At 34.8% G+C, this 13,417-nt stretch overlaps 1 protein-coding gene across 3 annotated transcripts in view; it reads left to right on the plus strand.

The window, feature by feature from the left end:
- The window catches only part of UBA6 (ubiquitin like modifier activating enzyme 6), an 82,193-nt gene that overhangs the window by 26,328 nt on the left and 42,448 nt on the right, over positions 1-13,417 (plus strand). For all 3 annotated transcript variants that reach the window (XR_004437997.1, XM_033214549.1, XM_033214550.1), the window contains exons 8-13: positions 4,584-4,706; positions 6,505-6,628; positions 10,114-10,217; positions 11,445-11,507; positions 12,176-12,252; positions 13,140-13,206. Coding sequence is in view for 2 of the 3 variants with exons in the window: in XM_033214549.1 (XP_033070440.1) it covers positions 4,584-4,706; positions 6,505-6,628; positions 10,114-10,217; positions 11,445-11,507; positions 12,176-12,252; positions 13,140-13,206 (558 nt within the window). In the remaining variant the exon portion in view is untranslated. The remainder of the gene's footprint in view (positions 1-4,583; positions 4,707-6,504; positions 6,629-10,113; positions 10,218-11,444; positions 11,508-12,175; positions 12,253-13,139; positions 13,207-13,417) is intronic.

Raw genomic sequence — 13,417 nt, forward strand, 5'->3', positions numbered from 1 at the left:
ATTTTTTATTGCGTCTATTTGATTCTTCTCTCTTTTCTTATTTATTAGTCTTGCTAGCGGTCTGTCAATTTTGTTGATCTTTTCAAAAAACCAACTCCTGGATTCATTGATTTTTTGGAGGGTTTTTTGTGTCTCTAACTCCTTCAGTTCTGCTCTGATCTTAGTTATTTCTTGCTTTCTGCTAGCTTTTGACTGTGTTTGCTCTTGCCTCTCTAGTTCTTTTAATTGTGATGTTAGGGTGTCAATTTTAGATCTTTCCAGCTTTCTCTTGTGGGCATTTAGTGCTATACATTTCCCTCTACACACTGCTTTAAATGTGCCCCAGAGATTCTGGTATGTTGTATCTTTGTTCTCATTGGTTTCAAAGAACATCTTTATTTCTGCCTTCATTTCGTTATGTACCCAGTAGTCATTCAGGAGCAGGTTGTTCAGTTTCCATGTAGTTGAGCGGTTTTGATTGAGTTTCTTAGTCCTGAGTTCTAGTTTGATTGCACTGTGGTCTGAGAGACAGTTTGTTATAATTTCTGTTCTTTTACATTTGCTGAGGAGTGCTTTACTTCCAATTATGTGGTCAATTTTGGAATAAGTGCCATGTACTGAGAAGAATGTATATTCTGTTGATTGGGGTGGAGAGTTCTAGATGTCTATTAGGTCCGCTTGGTGCAGAGATGAGTTCAATTCCTGGATATCCTTGTTAACTTTCTGTCTCGTTGATCTGTCTAATGTTGACAGTGGAGTGTTGAAGTCTCCCATTATTGTATGGGAGTCTAAGTCTCTTTGTAAGTCTCTAAGGACTTGCTTTATGAATCTGGGTGCTCCTGTATTGGGTGTGTATATATTTAGGATAGTTAGCTCTTCCTGTTGAATTGATCCTTTACCATTATGTAATGGCCTTTCTCTTTTGATCTTTGATGGTTTAAAGTCTGTTTTATCAGAGACTAGGATTGCAACCCCTGCTTTTTTTTGTTCTCCATTTGCTTGGTAGATCTTCCTCCATCCTTTTATTTTGAGCCTATGTATGTCTCTGCATGTGAGATGGGTCTCCTGAATACAGCAGACTGATGGGTCTTGACTCTTTATCCAGTTTGCCAGTCTGTGTCTTTGAATTGGCGCATTTAGTCCATTTACATTTAAGGTTAATATTGTATGTGTGTGAACTTGATCCTGCCTTTATGATATTAACTGGTTATTTTGCTCGTTATTTGATGCAGTTTTTCCTAGCCTCGATGGTCTTTACATTTTGGCATGTTTTTGCAATGGCTGGTACCGGTTGTTCCTTTCCATGTTTAGGGCTTCCTTCAGGGTCTCTTGTAAGGCAGGCCTGGTGGTGACAAAATCTCTAAGCATTTGCTTATCTGTAAAGGATTTTATTTCTCCTTCACTGATGAAATTTAGTTTGGCTGGATATGAAATTCTGGGTTGAAAATTCTTTTCTTTAAGAATGTTGAATATTGGCCCCCACTCTCTTCTTGCTTGTAGAGTTTCTGCCGAGAGATCTGCTGTTAGTCTGATGGGCTTCTCTTTGTGGGTAACCCGACCTTTCTCTCTGTCTGCCCTGAAGATTTTTTCCTTCATTTCAACTTTGATGAATCTGGCAATTATGTGTCTTGGAGTTGCTCTTCTCGAGGAGTATCTTTGTGGTGTTCTCTGTATTTCCTGAATTTGAATGTTGGCCTGCCCTACTAGGTTGGGGAAGTTCTCCTGGATGATATCCTGAAGAGTGTTTTCCTGCTTGGTTCCATTTTCTCCCTCACTTTCAGGCACCCCAATCAGACATAGATTTGGTCTTTTTACATAATCCCATACTTCTTGCAGGCTTTGTTCATTGCTTTTTCTTCTTTTTTCTTTTGGTTTCTCTTCTCGCTTCATTTCATTCATTTGATCCTTAATTGCTGATACTCTTTCTTCCAGTTGATTGAGTCGGTTACTGAAGCTTGTGCATTTGTCACATATTTCTCGTGTCATGGTTTTTATCTCTGTCATTTCGTTTATGACCTTCTCTACGTTAATTAGTCTAGCTGTCAATTCTTCCACTTTTTTTTCAAGATTTTTAGTTTCTTTGTGCTGGGTACGTAATTCCTCCTTTAGCTCTGGGAAGTTGGATGGACCGAAGCCTTCTTCTCTCATCTCGTCAAAGTCATTCTCTGACCAGCTTCGATCCGTTGCTGATGAGCTGCGCTCCTTTGCAGGGGGAGATGCGCTCTTATTTTTTGAATTTCCAGCTTTTCTGCCCTGCTTCTTCCCCATCTTTATGGTTTCATCTGCCTGTGGTCTTTGATGATGGTGACGTACTGATGGGGTTTTGGTATAGGTGTTCTTCCTGTTTGATAGTTTTCCTTCTAATAGTCAGGACCCTCAGCTGTAGGTCTGTTGGAGATTGCTTGAGGTCCACTCCAGACCCTGTTTGCCTGGGTATCAGCAGCAGAGGTTGCAGAAGATAGAATATTGCTGAACAGTGAGTGTACCTGTCTGATACTTACTTTGGAAGCTTCCTCTCAGGGGTGTACTCCACCCTGTGAGGTGTGGGGTGTCAGACTGCCCCTAGTGGGGGATGTCTCCCAGTTAGGCTACTCAGGCGTCAGGGACCCACTTGAGCAGGCAGTCTGTCCCTTCTCAGATCTCAACCTCCGTGTGGGGAGATCCACTGCTCTCCTCAAAGCTATCAGACAGAGTCGTTTGCGTCTGCAAAGGTTCCTGCTGCTTTTTTTGTTGTTGTTTAGCTGTGCCCTGTCCCCAGAGGTGGAGTCTACAGAGACAGGCAGGTTTCCTTGAGCTGCTGTGAGCTCCACCCAGTTCGAGCTTCCCAGAGGCTTTGTTTACCTACTTAAGCCTCAGCTATGGCGGGCGCCCCTCCCCCAGCCTGGCTGCTGCCTCGCGGTTAGATCGCAGACTGCTTTGCTAGCAATGAGGGACCCTCCCGGCCAGGTGTAGGATACAATCTCCTGGTGTACTCGTTTGCTCAAAGCGCAGTATTGGGGTGGGAGTCACCCGATTTTACGGGTGTTGTGTGTCTCAGTTCCCCTGGCTAGGAAAAGGGACTCCCTTCCCCCTTGTGCTTCCCAGGTGAGGCGATGCCTTGCCCTGCTTCAGCTCTTGCTGGTCGGGCTGCAGCAGCTGACCACCACCGATTGTCCGGCACTCCCTAGTGAGATGACCCCAGTACCTCAGTTGAAAATGCAGAAATCACCGGTGTTCTGTGTCGCTCACGCTGGGAGTTGGAGACTGGAGCTGTTCCTATTCGGCCATCTTGTCACGCCTCTGACTCATAGATTTTTAAATCTCCAGCATAATTAGGTGCACAGTGACTTTGGGAAGAGGTTTAGATGGGAAAAATCACAGTTCTTCACATGTAATTTAATTCATTACTAACCTCATCTCTTTTGTTTTGGGGATTGTTTCATTGGAAAAAGGAAAAAGCTACTTGTTTCTTTGAGTTAGGCACTAAGTCAAAAATCATAATTTATGATGTAGGTGTGTTGAAAATTTTTGGATTGTGATATTTACATAGCATATTTATGCTCTGTAGAGCATTTGTGCTGTGGTTTACAATTTAAGCATGTGATTAAGACAGAATAGCTAGTAAACTTACAGTAGGGCACAGAAATGTTACAAAATAAATATGCAAGTTTATAAATTAAAATATTTGTTTACATAATTGATACATTCTTTAGCGTTAAACTTTAAAAAAAGCTTCTAGGTTTCTGTCCAGTTTTATGTCTTGTAAAAAAAAATGCTGTATGTACCCATTTTGATCAGTAAAGTCAATATATGGTCAAGTGGGAGGTGGTCTTCTGTTATCCATATCACTATTTTATGTAATTGGGATTATAAATTATTTTAATATGTTCTTATACCATAATATCAATATACTTAACTATGTTTGAAAAACATTATTTTATGCAAGATTGGGTGCATTACAGAATAAGGATCTCTCTCTATTAGCAGTAGCTCTAAAAATAGCTTTAAGCCCAAAAATAATTTATTTACAAATTCTCAGAATGGAGACAATGCATGTGTCAGAAAAATTGCTTTTAATAAAACATCTATGATTTAAGAACTTAATGTTTTATATTTCATGGCTTTGATTTGTGATACAGTTTTTCAGCCTTTTTTTCTGTAGACTCTGCTCTCAGCTTTTAGCTCTATTCTATTTTCCATTAACTCTGCTGCTTTTGGTAAATGAGCACTTCATTCCTCTTTCCTAAAATAACAAGTAAGAATTCAGTGCTGGACTATTAAGCCAAAGTATCTATTTTTTTTATGTTGTGCCTGAATTTTGTGACAAGCACAAAATTTTAAAATCACAGAATTTTTGTTATTTAAAAGTCGTAGAATTTTTAAAGATGATATGCTGATATTCTAATTTTGTTGTACTGGACATCCATTTACTAAAAGTACTGAAAATCTTTGATTCCTAAACCAGTCTACATCAGTTTATCCTGTTTATTATTTACTTTGTATTCTATAGGTTCTACAGGGTATACTTAATTATAAATGAAATTATCATGAAATGAGCTAGGATAGTAGAGTTTTTTTTTTTTCTTTATATAAATAAGCTTGAACTTGTTTTTGCCATTTTACAGTTTATCAGTGCAGATGTACATGGAATTTGGTCAAGGTTATTTTGTGATTTCGGTGATGAATTTGAAGTTTTAGATACAACAGGAGAAGAACCAAAAGAAATTTTCATTTCAAACATAACGCAAGTATGATTATATTAATGAACTTTTAAAATAAATTTTGTTAAAGTTGATGTGAATGCTATTTTCAAAAAGGCGGTGTCAGCAACGTATTACAGTATGTAAAATTTGTTTTATAGTGTTTTAAGATAATGAGGGAATATGTAGCTAATTTCTTGACTTCATTATATTAAAACTAAATTAAATCTGGAATATTAATTGTTAAAAATATTCTGGATTTCCTCTGACAAATAATACTTGATAGGGCCAAGCACGGAGGCTCATACCTACAATCCCAGCACTTTTGGAGGCTGACAGGGGTGGATCACTTTAGCTCAGGAGTTTGAGACCAACCTGGGCGACATGGTGAAACTCCGTGTCTACCAAAAATACAAAAAATTAACCAGGTATGGTGGTGTATGGTCCCAGCTACTCAGGAGGCTGAGATGGGAGGATAACTTGAACCTGGGAGGTGGAAGTTGCAGTGAGCCAAGATCACACTACTGCACTGCAGCCTGGGTGACAGAGTGAGACCACATCTCAAAAATAAAGAAAGAAAAAAAAATAATAATAATACTTGATAGAGCAACATTTGCTTGTCATAAATTTTAATTTTATTCTGTGTTACCTCCTATGGGTCATGAATTGTGATTCAGTGTTTACTGAATTGTTTATTGTGTTAGATAGTGGATGCACTAAGTATGTTGTAAGTCACCTAGCCTAATACTCTAAAAAGGCACACTTAAATCATATTAGAGAAAAGCATTTCTAATTTATTATATTTCTAAATCATTATTTAGAAGGTGTAGAAAGTTTTGATTAACCTTCAAATTCAAAATTTTCTAACCATACTCTTGATCATGCATAAGCTCAATTTTTTATTCCATAAAAGAACTGGAGAAATCATTATGATCCCCTTTTACTATCCTTTTACCCAGATAATTTACTTTATTTGTATTCTTTGTAATCAACTTACGTTGAAGTCCAAAAGAAGACAAAATAAGGGAATAATAGTATACTTTAACATACTAGTATTTGTAATTTGTATTTCTTGTTTTTATACTTTATTTTTAAACCCAGTGTAATCTCATGGTGATAGAGACCCAGTACTCTCTCTCTCATGCCTTTTTAAGAAAAATTTATCAAAAAGTCATTCTGTATATCTTTCTGCTTACGGAGTGATTTATTATTCTACTTGAGTTACTCTTTCAGGCATATTACTACTTAACCTTTTACTTTCTCTAGTTGATTTTAGTTTGTCCCTGAGAAAAACACAGAGAGTAAATTCCAAAATGTGGTGTGGATTCTTACTGCATTGGTGTTATCTTTTATTGAATACTATAGGAAATATAGCTGATAAGCTACACAATATTTATTTAAAGCGTTGAGCAAGCTGTAAACTAACAGATTCCCATCTTTAAAATTTCTATCCTCCTTCTTTACTATTCTTTGATCTTCAGTGTCAGGCTTTTATCATTTATGCCCATGGTTTTTTCTCACATTTAAAACTATTAGATAACTTGGAATGTTTTTTACAAGTTACAAGAGTTTTTGAATCTATTAAATATTTGATCCTTTCTATGGAATCTTTGAACATCTCCTACCAAACATAGAAATTACATTTTCAGCATTCATTTAAAAAGTAGTAATAATTTGATCATTATTTTGTGATAGCTTTTTAAAGGCTTGCTTTTACTAACAGAAGAATAGCGTAGAATTTTGGTTTTGAGAATTTTATGATAACTTTGCCATTTTTGCTTAAGATTTCAATTTGTACACCAAGAATATGTGAACTTCTTTTTTAATAGATCACTCTTATTTTTAGGCAAATCCTGGCATTGTTACTTGCCTTGAAAATCATCCTCACAAACTGGAGACAGGACAATTCCTAACATTTCGAGAAATTAATGGAATGACAGGTTTAAATGGATCTATACAACAAATAACGGGTAAGTCAATGTGTTTTCTTAATTCATTTATACTTACTCAGCAAATTTATAGTTCAGACACTTTACTTAGTATTGGGAACAGAACGTCAATTCAGAGAGACATGATCTAAAGCCCTTGGCCTCAAAATATTCAATCCAAGTGAAGATGTTGTTAAACACTGATGATATTAAGAGAATATACCCATTTTGGGGACACCAAACTTAGCAAGGAAACCTACCCAGTTTTGGGACAGCAGCAGTGGGACAGGGTGTCTTGATTAAAATGTGAAGGTTGCATTGGCTTAGGAAGGTATTGAAAAAAGATTATGCAGAGACGAACAGAAAAGGCTCAGATGCAAAACAGTACTAAAGGAACTACAAGAAATTAATACAGCAGGGCTGGCAGGGAGAATTGAACTCACAAGTCTTAATCTTAAGATATTTAGAAAGAAACTTGATCACATACTGTAGGTGAGTGAAGATTTCTACATGGTCAGTCAACATATTCACTTAAGGAATGCAAGAAAGGGAGTAGGTTTTATAGATAAAGAGTATAGTTTAGCTTTGTAAAATGAGGTAGCAATGAAGTATTTAAAGGAAGATGTCTAGATGTTGGTTGGGATATATGTTCTTGTTCAGTGGCTTGAATAAAAGGGGTGAATGTCATGTCTGCAGGCAAGTTTGTAGGTTTGTTGGCAAGCAGTTGAAGGAGTCTGTTTTTTCATTGGACTAATGTGAAGTCATTGCCAAAAGGCAATGAAAAGTACCAAAACCAGGAGGAAAGTAGACATTCTTGAAAATGGAAAGATGTCAGGCATCATATAGGGCCCATTTGAAGTTTAATATAATGAATTTATAGCAGAGTTAATCTGTGTAGTTTGTGTTTTCCCTTCAGCCACATTGAAAAGAGTCAAAGACAGTACTGGACAACCCATAACTATATGGCATGCTTACACCTATTTAGGGAAAATTGATGCAGTTTTATCTTTAGGGCATTTGAAAATATAACTATGTATTTAATTTATAGATAGTAAATGGAATTACTTTTTTTTAATGACGGCAAAATATATCCTCAGAAGAGGGAAAAATCAATTCTTATTACAAACTGTTTATAGATAAACAACTTTGAATCTATAAGTATTTTTGATAACAAAACTATTTTTTGATTTTTTTTGCCAGCTACATCTAATTATTTTAAATACAGGTTCAGATCATAGATATTAAATAATATGTCTTTTTATTAAAATTAATCATTTAGGTTTATTATTTGTAATTTTAGCATGCATGTTGTATAACAAAACTGTTTGATTTTGTTTCCTGATTACATCTAAGTACTTTACAGGTTCAGATCATATATATTAAAGAATGTCTATTTTTATTAAAATTAATCATTTAGGATTATTATTTGTAATTTTGGGGTCCATGTTGTGGTGAATTGTGGTGAAGGTTCAGATTATGAGGTGGCTTATATAAAGAGGAGCCACTGCATGTCAAGAAACAAAGAGAAAGAAAACTCACATTTTGTGCCAATAATTCTTTGGAGGGAGAGATGAATAAGTTTAGAGTGGCTGTTAGGAAGCTTTTTTTTCCCTTAACATTTATAAATTGCTACTTACTGATCTAAAGTAATATTCTGCTAGCATGAAAAGATGTTTTGTTTTTTTGTCTGTGGTTTGTTTTTTGGTTTTTTTTTTTGAGATAGCATCTTGCTCTGTTGCTCAGGCTGAAGTGCCGTGACATGATCGTGTCTCACTGCAGCCTCAGCCTCCTGGGCCCAAGTGATCCTCCCACCTCAGCCTCCTAAGTAGCTGGGAACCACAGGCGTGTGCCACCACACCTGGCTAACTTTTTTTTATTTTTGTAGAGACAAGATCTCTCTATGTTGCTCAGACTGGTCTCAAACCCCAGGACTCAAGTCAACCTTTCCCCTTGGCTGTCCAAAGTGCTGTAATTACAGGCATGAAGATCAAAAAAACCTCATGACCAGCCAAAAAACACTGTTAAATAGCTAAAATAATACAAACTTATTCTAGATATATATGTATGTGTATATGTTTAAATAGGGTTAAAAATGAATCCTACTTCAGACTTCCTTTCCTCTCCAGAGGTAACAGCAGCTAAGTTTGGTGTTCACTCTGCTGACCATTCTGTCTACTATATATATTTATTATATATACACATATATAGTATATATTACATATTATATAGTATAGAAGCCTGTATTGTATAATAAGTAAAGGGGAGGGCTTACTTGGTTTTTTTAACTTAATTTTTTGAATAAGCAAATGGTTCAGAAATGAGAAACAGTAAATGTTTACAATGAAAAGTGTTCTGCCCAAACTTCATTTCACCCTCACAGTTCTCATCCACTACCACAGGTAACTGTTAGTCTTAGTTTATTGTGTTTGTTTGTTTGTTTGTTTTTAACACAGAAGGAAACACATTATACAGTGCTGTCCTTTATCTTTTTATTAAATAAAATATATTTGTGATCTTTTCTCATTAGTAATTGGAGAACCTCCTTTTTTTTTCCTTTAAATTTTCTTTTAAAGCTACCTAATATGTCATAATATAGATGAAAATGTTATTGAACCATGTTTTTTCTTTTCAAGAAATGAGGGTCTCACTTTGTTATCCAGGCTGGAGTACAGTGGCTATTCACAGGTACAGTTTAGCACACTACAGTCTCCTGGGTTCAAGTGATCCTGCTGCCTTGGCCTCCTGATTAGATGGGACTACAGGCACATGCCACCATGCCCAGACAGAGCATAATATTTTTCTGGTTTGCCATTTATCTTTTGATGTTGCTTATAATGGGTTTTTGTCATGAGATTTTCTTTTTTATGTTTTCATAATCAAATTTTAATTATTTTCTTTTATGGTTTTTATTTAGAGTGTTACTTAGAAAAGCCTTCCTTACTACATGGTTTTAAAGGAATTTTTCTCTCATGCTTTTGTCTAAGAAATTGTTAGCATCTTTTTTGACACTTAAAACTTTTGTCCATTTGCAATAGGTGTTTTCCCAGATGTCTTTTTTCTCTATCAGATTTATTGAATAATCAATCTTATCTTTTCCTTACTGATTGAGGTGCCACCTTAATTTTGTCCTTTGTGTACTTGAGACTGTTTCTGAATTCTCTGATCTTTTCCAGTTGTCTGTTTATTAACCAGTACCATATTATATTATTATGATAGGTAGTTATTGGTATGTTATTGAGGCTTTATGATATATTTTAATATCTAATAATGAGTAGCCCTCATTACTCTTTTTCTATAAGTCTCCTTCGTTATTTTTAAGTCCTGGAGTTTCACATTGGAAAAAACACTCTGTCTAGGTCCCCACACTCCTCCCAGCTCTTCATTAAAAAACAAACAAACGAACAGAAAAACCACTATGCTGGAATTTTTTAATTTTGTAAATTGGGAATAATTAAAATTTTATGACAGTAAGAGTTGAAATTTAAATATCTGTTTCCCTGTGTAACTTTTCAATTTTTTTCTTCTAGTGATATCGCCATTTTCTTTTAGTATTGGTGACACTACAGAACTGGAACCATATTTACATGGAGGCATAGCTGTCCAAGTTAAGACTCCTAAAACAGTTTTCTTTGTAAGTATTTTTTTTTCTGCTTAAAAAATATTTCTTTACAGAAAAAGAAAGCAGAAGAGACAATGAAGTAACTACTCAGTTAACCAAACAGATTAAATGTGAAACAGAATTTTTTTTTTTGTTTATACCTGCTTTGAGGGAAATGGAATTAATCTAATGAAATAAATGAATAAAATGGATATTAACAAAAAATTTACACATCTTTTATAGCCAGAATACCATATACATATAGTTGAGCTAAATGGGTATACCCGAAAGGAACTATACCTTTGTGAATTATCAAAGAGTTTATCATACTTATTACAACTTACTTTCTAAGACAATAAATAAAACTAATGTATTTTCAAGATTTAGCAAGAGTTGTTTTACTTTATTATTATTTAATTTTCTAAAATGAAGATATTCAAATTATACTTGTTAATCCTGGTTTTTAAAATTTAATTTAATTTTATAAATTTCAGAAAACAGTATGTATGTTGGAAATGTAAAATAATTTCTAAAAACAACTGGCATTGAAAGGAAAATGTAAATAGCTGAATATAGAGAATGTAGTGTCAGGGAACTAAGGGATCTTGTGCTACTAAAATCCTTGGGCTCCTTCTCAGGATAAGCTAACACATCTCTGTTTTTTCTTACAAGTTCTCAAGGTTTTAATGTAATTGCCTTTTCTTTTCCAGAACTATTAACAACTCCAGGTGTTTACAAGACTTTGTTCAACCCAAAGTTAGAATACAAAAAAAATAAATAATATATCTAGTCACATGTGCTCCTGCATATCTCCTTGTGCTTTGTCTCCAAGTTTTAATTGGATATGTCTCAATTTTAGATTGGTTGGATGTTTTGGGGTTTTTTTGTTTGTTTGTTTTGCCTTTGTGTTCTTCATACAGAATTGAATAAGTCTTGATAACCTGGTATTAGAAAAATATGGTAGCTTTTACATTAAAAAATAAATTTTTTTAGGTATGCAAATGTTTTTACTAATTGTTCCCAAATTTACTGTGTGGAGCAGGTTGTTTTATTGCATTTAACTTTTTTTTTTTAAGTATGGTCATAAGAGTGGTAGCTAGTTTCTATTTCAGTTAAAACATATCAGCCCAACCCTACTTATTTCAGACCCTTGGGAGAGTTCCCTGGTTTTTAGTGCGCTGATATATAACAGTATATTTTGTCCAATAATCACTCATTTGCTCTGAAGTAATGATTTTTTTTTTTTTTTTTCCATATCAGGAACCACTGGAGAGGCAGATAAAACATCCAAAGTGCCTTATTGTGGATTTTAGCAAACCTGAGGTAAATAAACACTTACAGGTTTGAGAGAGGCAGCAGAATCAGAGATGAGAATTAGCGAGTGATTATAAAGTTAAAATGGAATAACCATGTAGATATCTTACTGTTGGGCCTTATAATGTGAGTATAATAAAGGTTATACTCACATATCGAAAGTTGACTTCCGAGGATTAAAAATAGGAATTTGTGTCATAGAAAAAATGTGAAAGTAAAAGGAAAAAGTTTCACTTTTATAATGATTTGCCAACTTTGATAATTAAAAGACGATTTCAATAACTTGTACAAATGATCTTATTAAAAGATTTTCTGAATCGTATCATTTTTATATAATGCATATTTCTTACCAAAAAAGCCTTGAGTATGTATTCTATTTTTTTTTTTTTAATGGATGTAATTTTATAGCAGGAAATGTGATAAGGAAGGAACTAAAAGTTTCCAAATTTGTAAATTTTAATAAGGAAAGGGGATTAAGTCATTTACCTTCATGGCCTTGAGGTTAAGTCATTTAACTTCTAACCTTCAGTTTTCTTATTTGTTAAATAGAGTTAATAATAGTATTAAGCTAATGTGTTTATTGTGATGGTTAAATAGTGTTTTAAAAGCATTTAGCCCAGTGCCTGGGACATACAAGCACTCAGTAAATGTTGGCCAATTTTTAATGTTCTTAATAGGCACCTTTAGAGATTCACACAGCTATGCTTGCCTTGGACCAGTTTCAGGAGAAATACAGTCGCAAGCCAAATGTTGGGTAATGTTTTAAGTTTAAAAATAAGTATTTTCCTTTTTATAAAAGTAGTAATTCAGAAATTATAATTTAAAAAGTAACTATGCCCTTTGTAATTACAATACCAATAGATATGCCAAGCTGTGTAAAGATTTATTATGACCTTCTAGTCCTTTTCCTGGTGGGAGTGGAGAAATTGGTTTTAAAAGTGGAATCATACTAAATGTGAATTTTCCCACTTTGAAGCCTTTAAAAATTAAAGCTTTTTAAAACAAACAAAAAAAAATTCTGAGAATTACTGAATTATTGATCCATAGTAATTGTTTTTTAACTTTATACCCTGTTAAGTCAGAGTACTGTTGCAGAAGGTTTTTACTTTTTATATTTTGGATTAAATCTTGGGGTTGGGTGTGGTGGCCCACGCCTATGATCCCAGGACTTTGGGAGGCTGAGGCGGGTGGATCACTTGAGGCCAGGAGTTCGAGACCAGCCTGGCCAACATGGCGAAACCCTGTCTCTGCTAAAAATACAGAAATTACCAGGCATGGTGGTGCATGCTGTTAATCCCAGCTCCTTGGGAGGCTGAGGCATGAGAATCGCTTGAACCAGGAGGCAGAGGGTGCAGTGAGCCAAGATTGCACCAGTGCACTCCAGCCTGGGTGACAGAGTGAGAGACTGTCTCAAATAAAAAAAAAAAAAAAAAAAAGACTAAGCTTCTTTATATACTAAGTGTGATTTTGAAGTAATGTATTTATAAGCCAATCATCTTTAAATCAGTAAAACATTTTGTGCTACCTGTTGGCAAAATCCCACATTCTTTTATATATTTCCTAAATTTTAATTTTGAGTATGTCCTACTGTTTATGGCAGTTGAGAAAACTAAAGTTAGGGTTTTCTGTTTTGAGTTGTAGATGCCAACAAGATTCAGAAGAACTGTTGAGACTAGCAACATCTATAAGTGAAACCTTGGAAGAGAAGGTGACTATTGAAATTTATGACTGTCCGAATATCTGTTTGTTAATACATAAGTGTTCTGTATATTAGTATTCTCTTTTCCTTCACATCCAGCTTTGCTACTCTGTGGCATTAGACAACTTTATTTCACTTTGTTCTGTTTTAATTTATAAATCTATAAAATAGAATTAACCTACCTTCATAGGGTTATTGTGAACATTAAATGATTTAATTT

This window comes from Trachypithecus francoisi, unplaced genomic scaffold (genome assembly GCF_009764315.1).
Source record: "Trachypithecus francoisi isolate TF-2019V2 unplaced genomic scaffold, Tfra_2.0 Lachesis_group1, whole genome shotgun sequence".
Lineage (NCBI taxonomy): Eukaryota > Metazoa > Chordata > Mammalia > Primates > Cercopithecidae > Trachypithecus > Trachypithecus francoisi.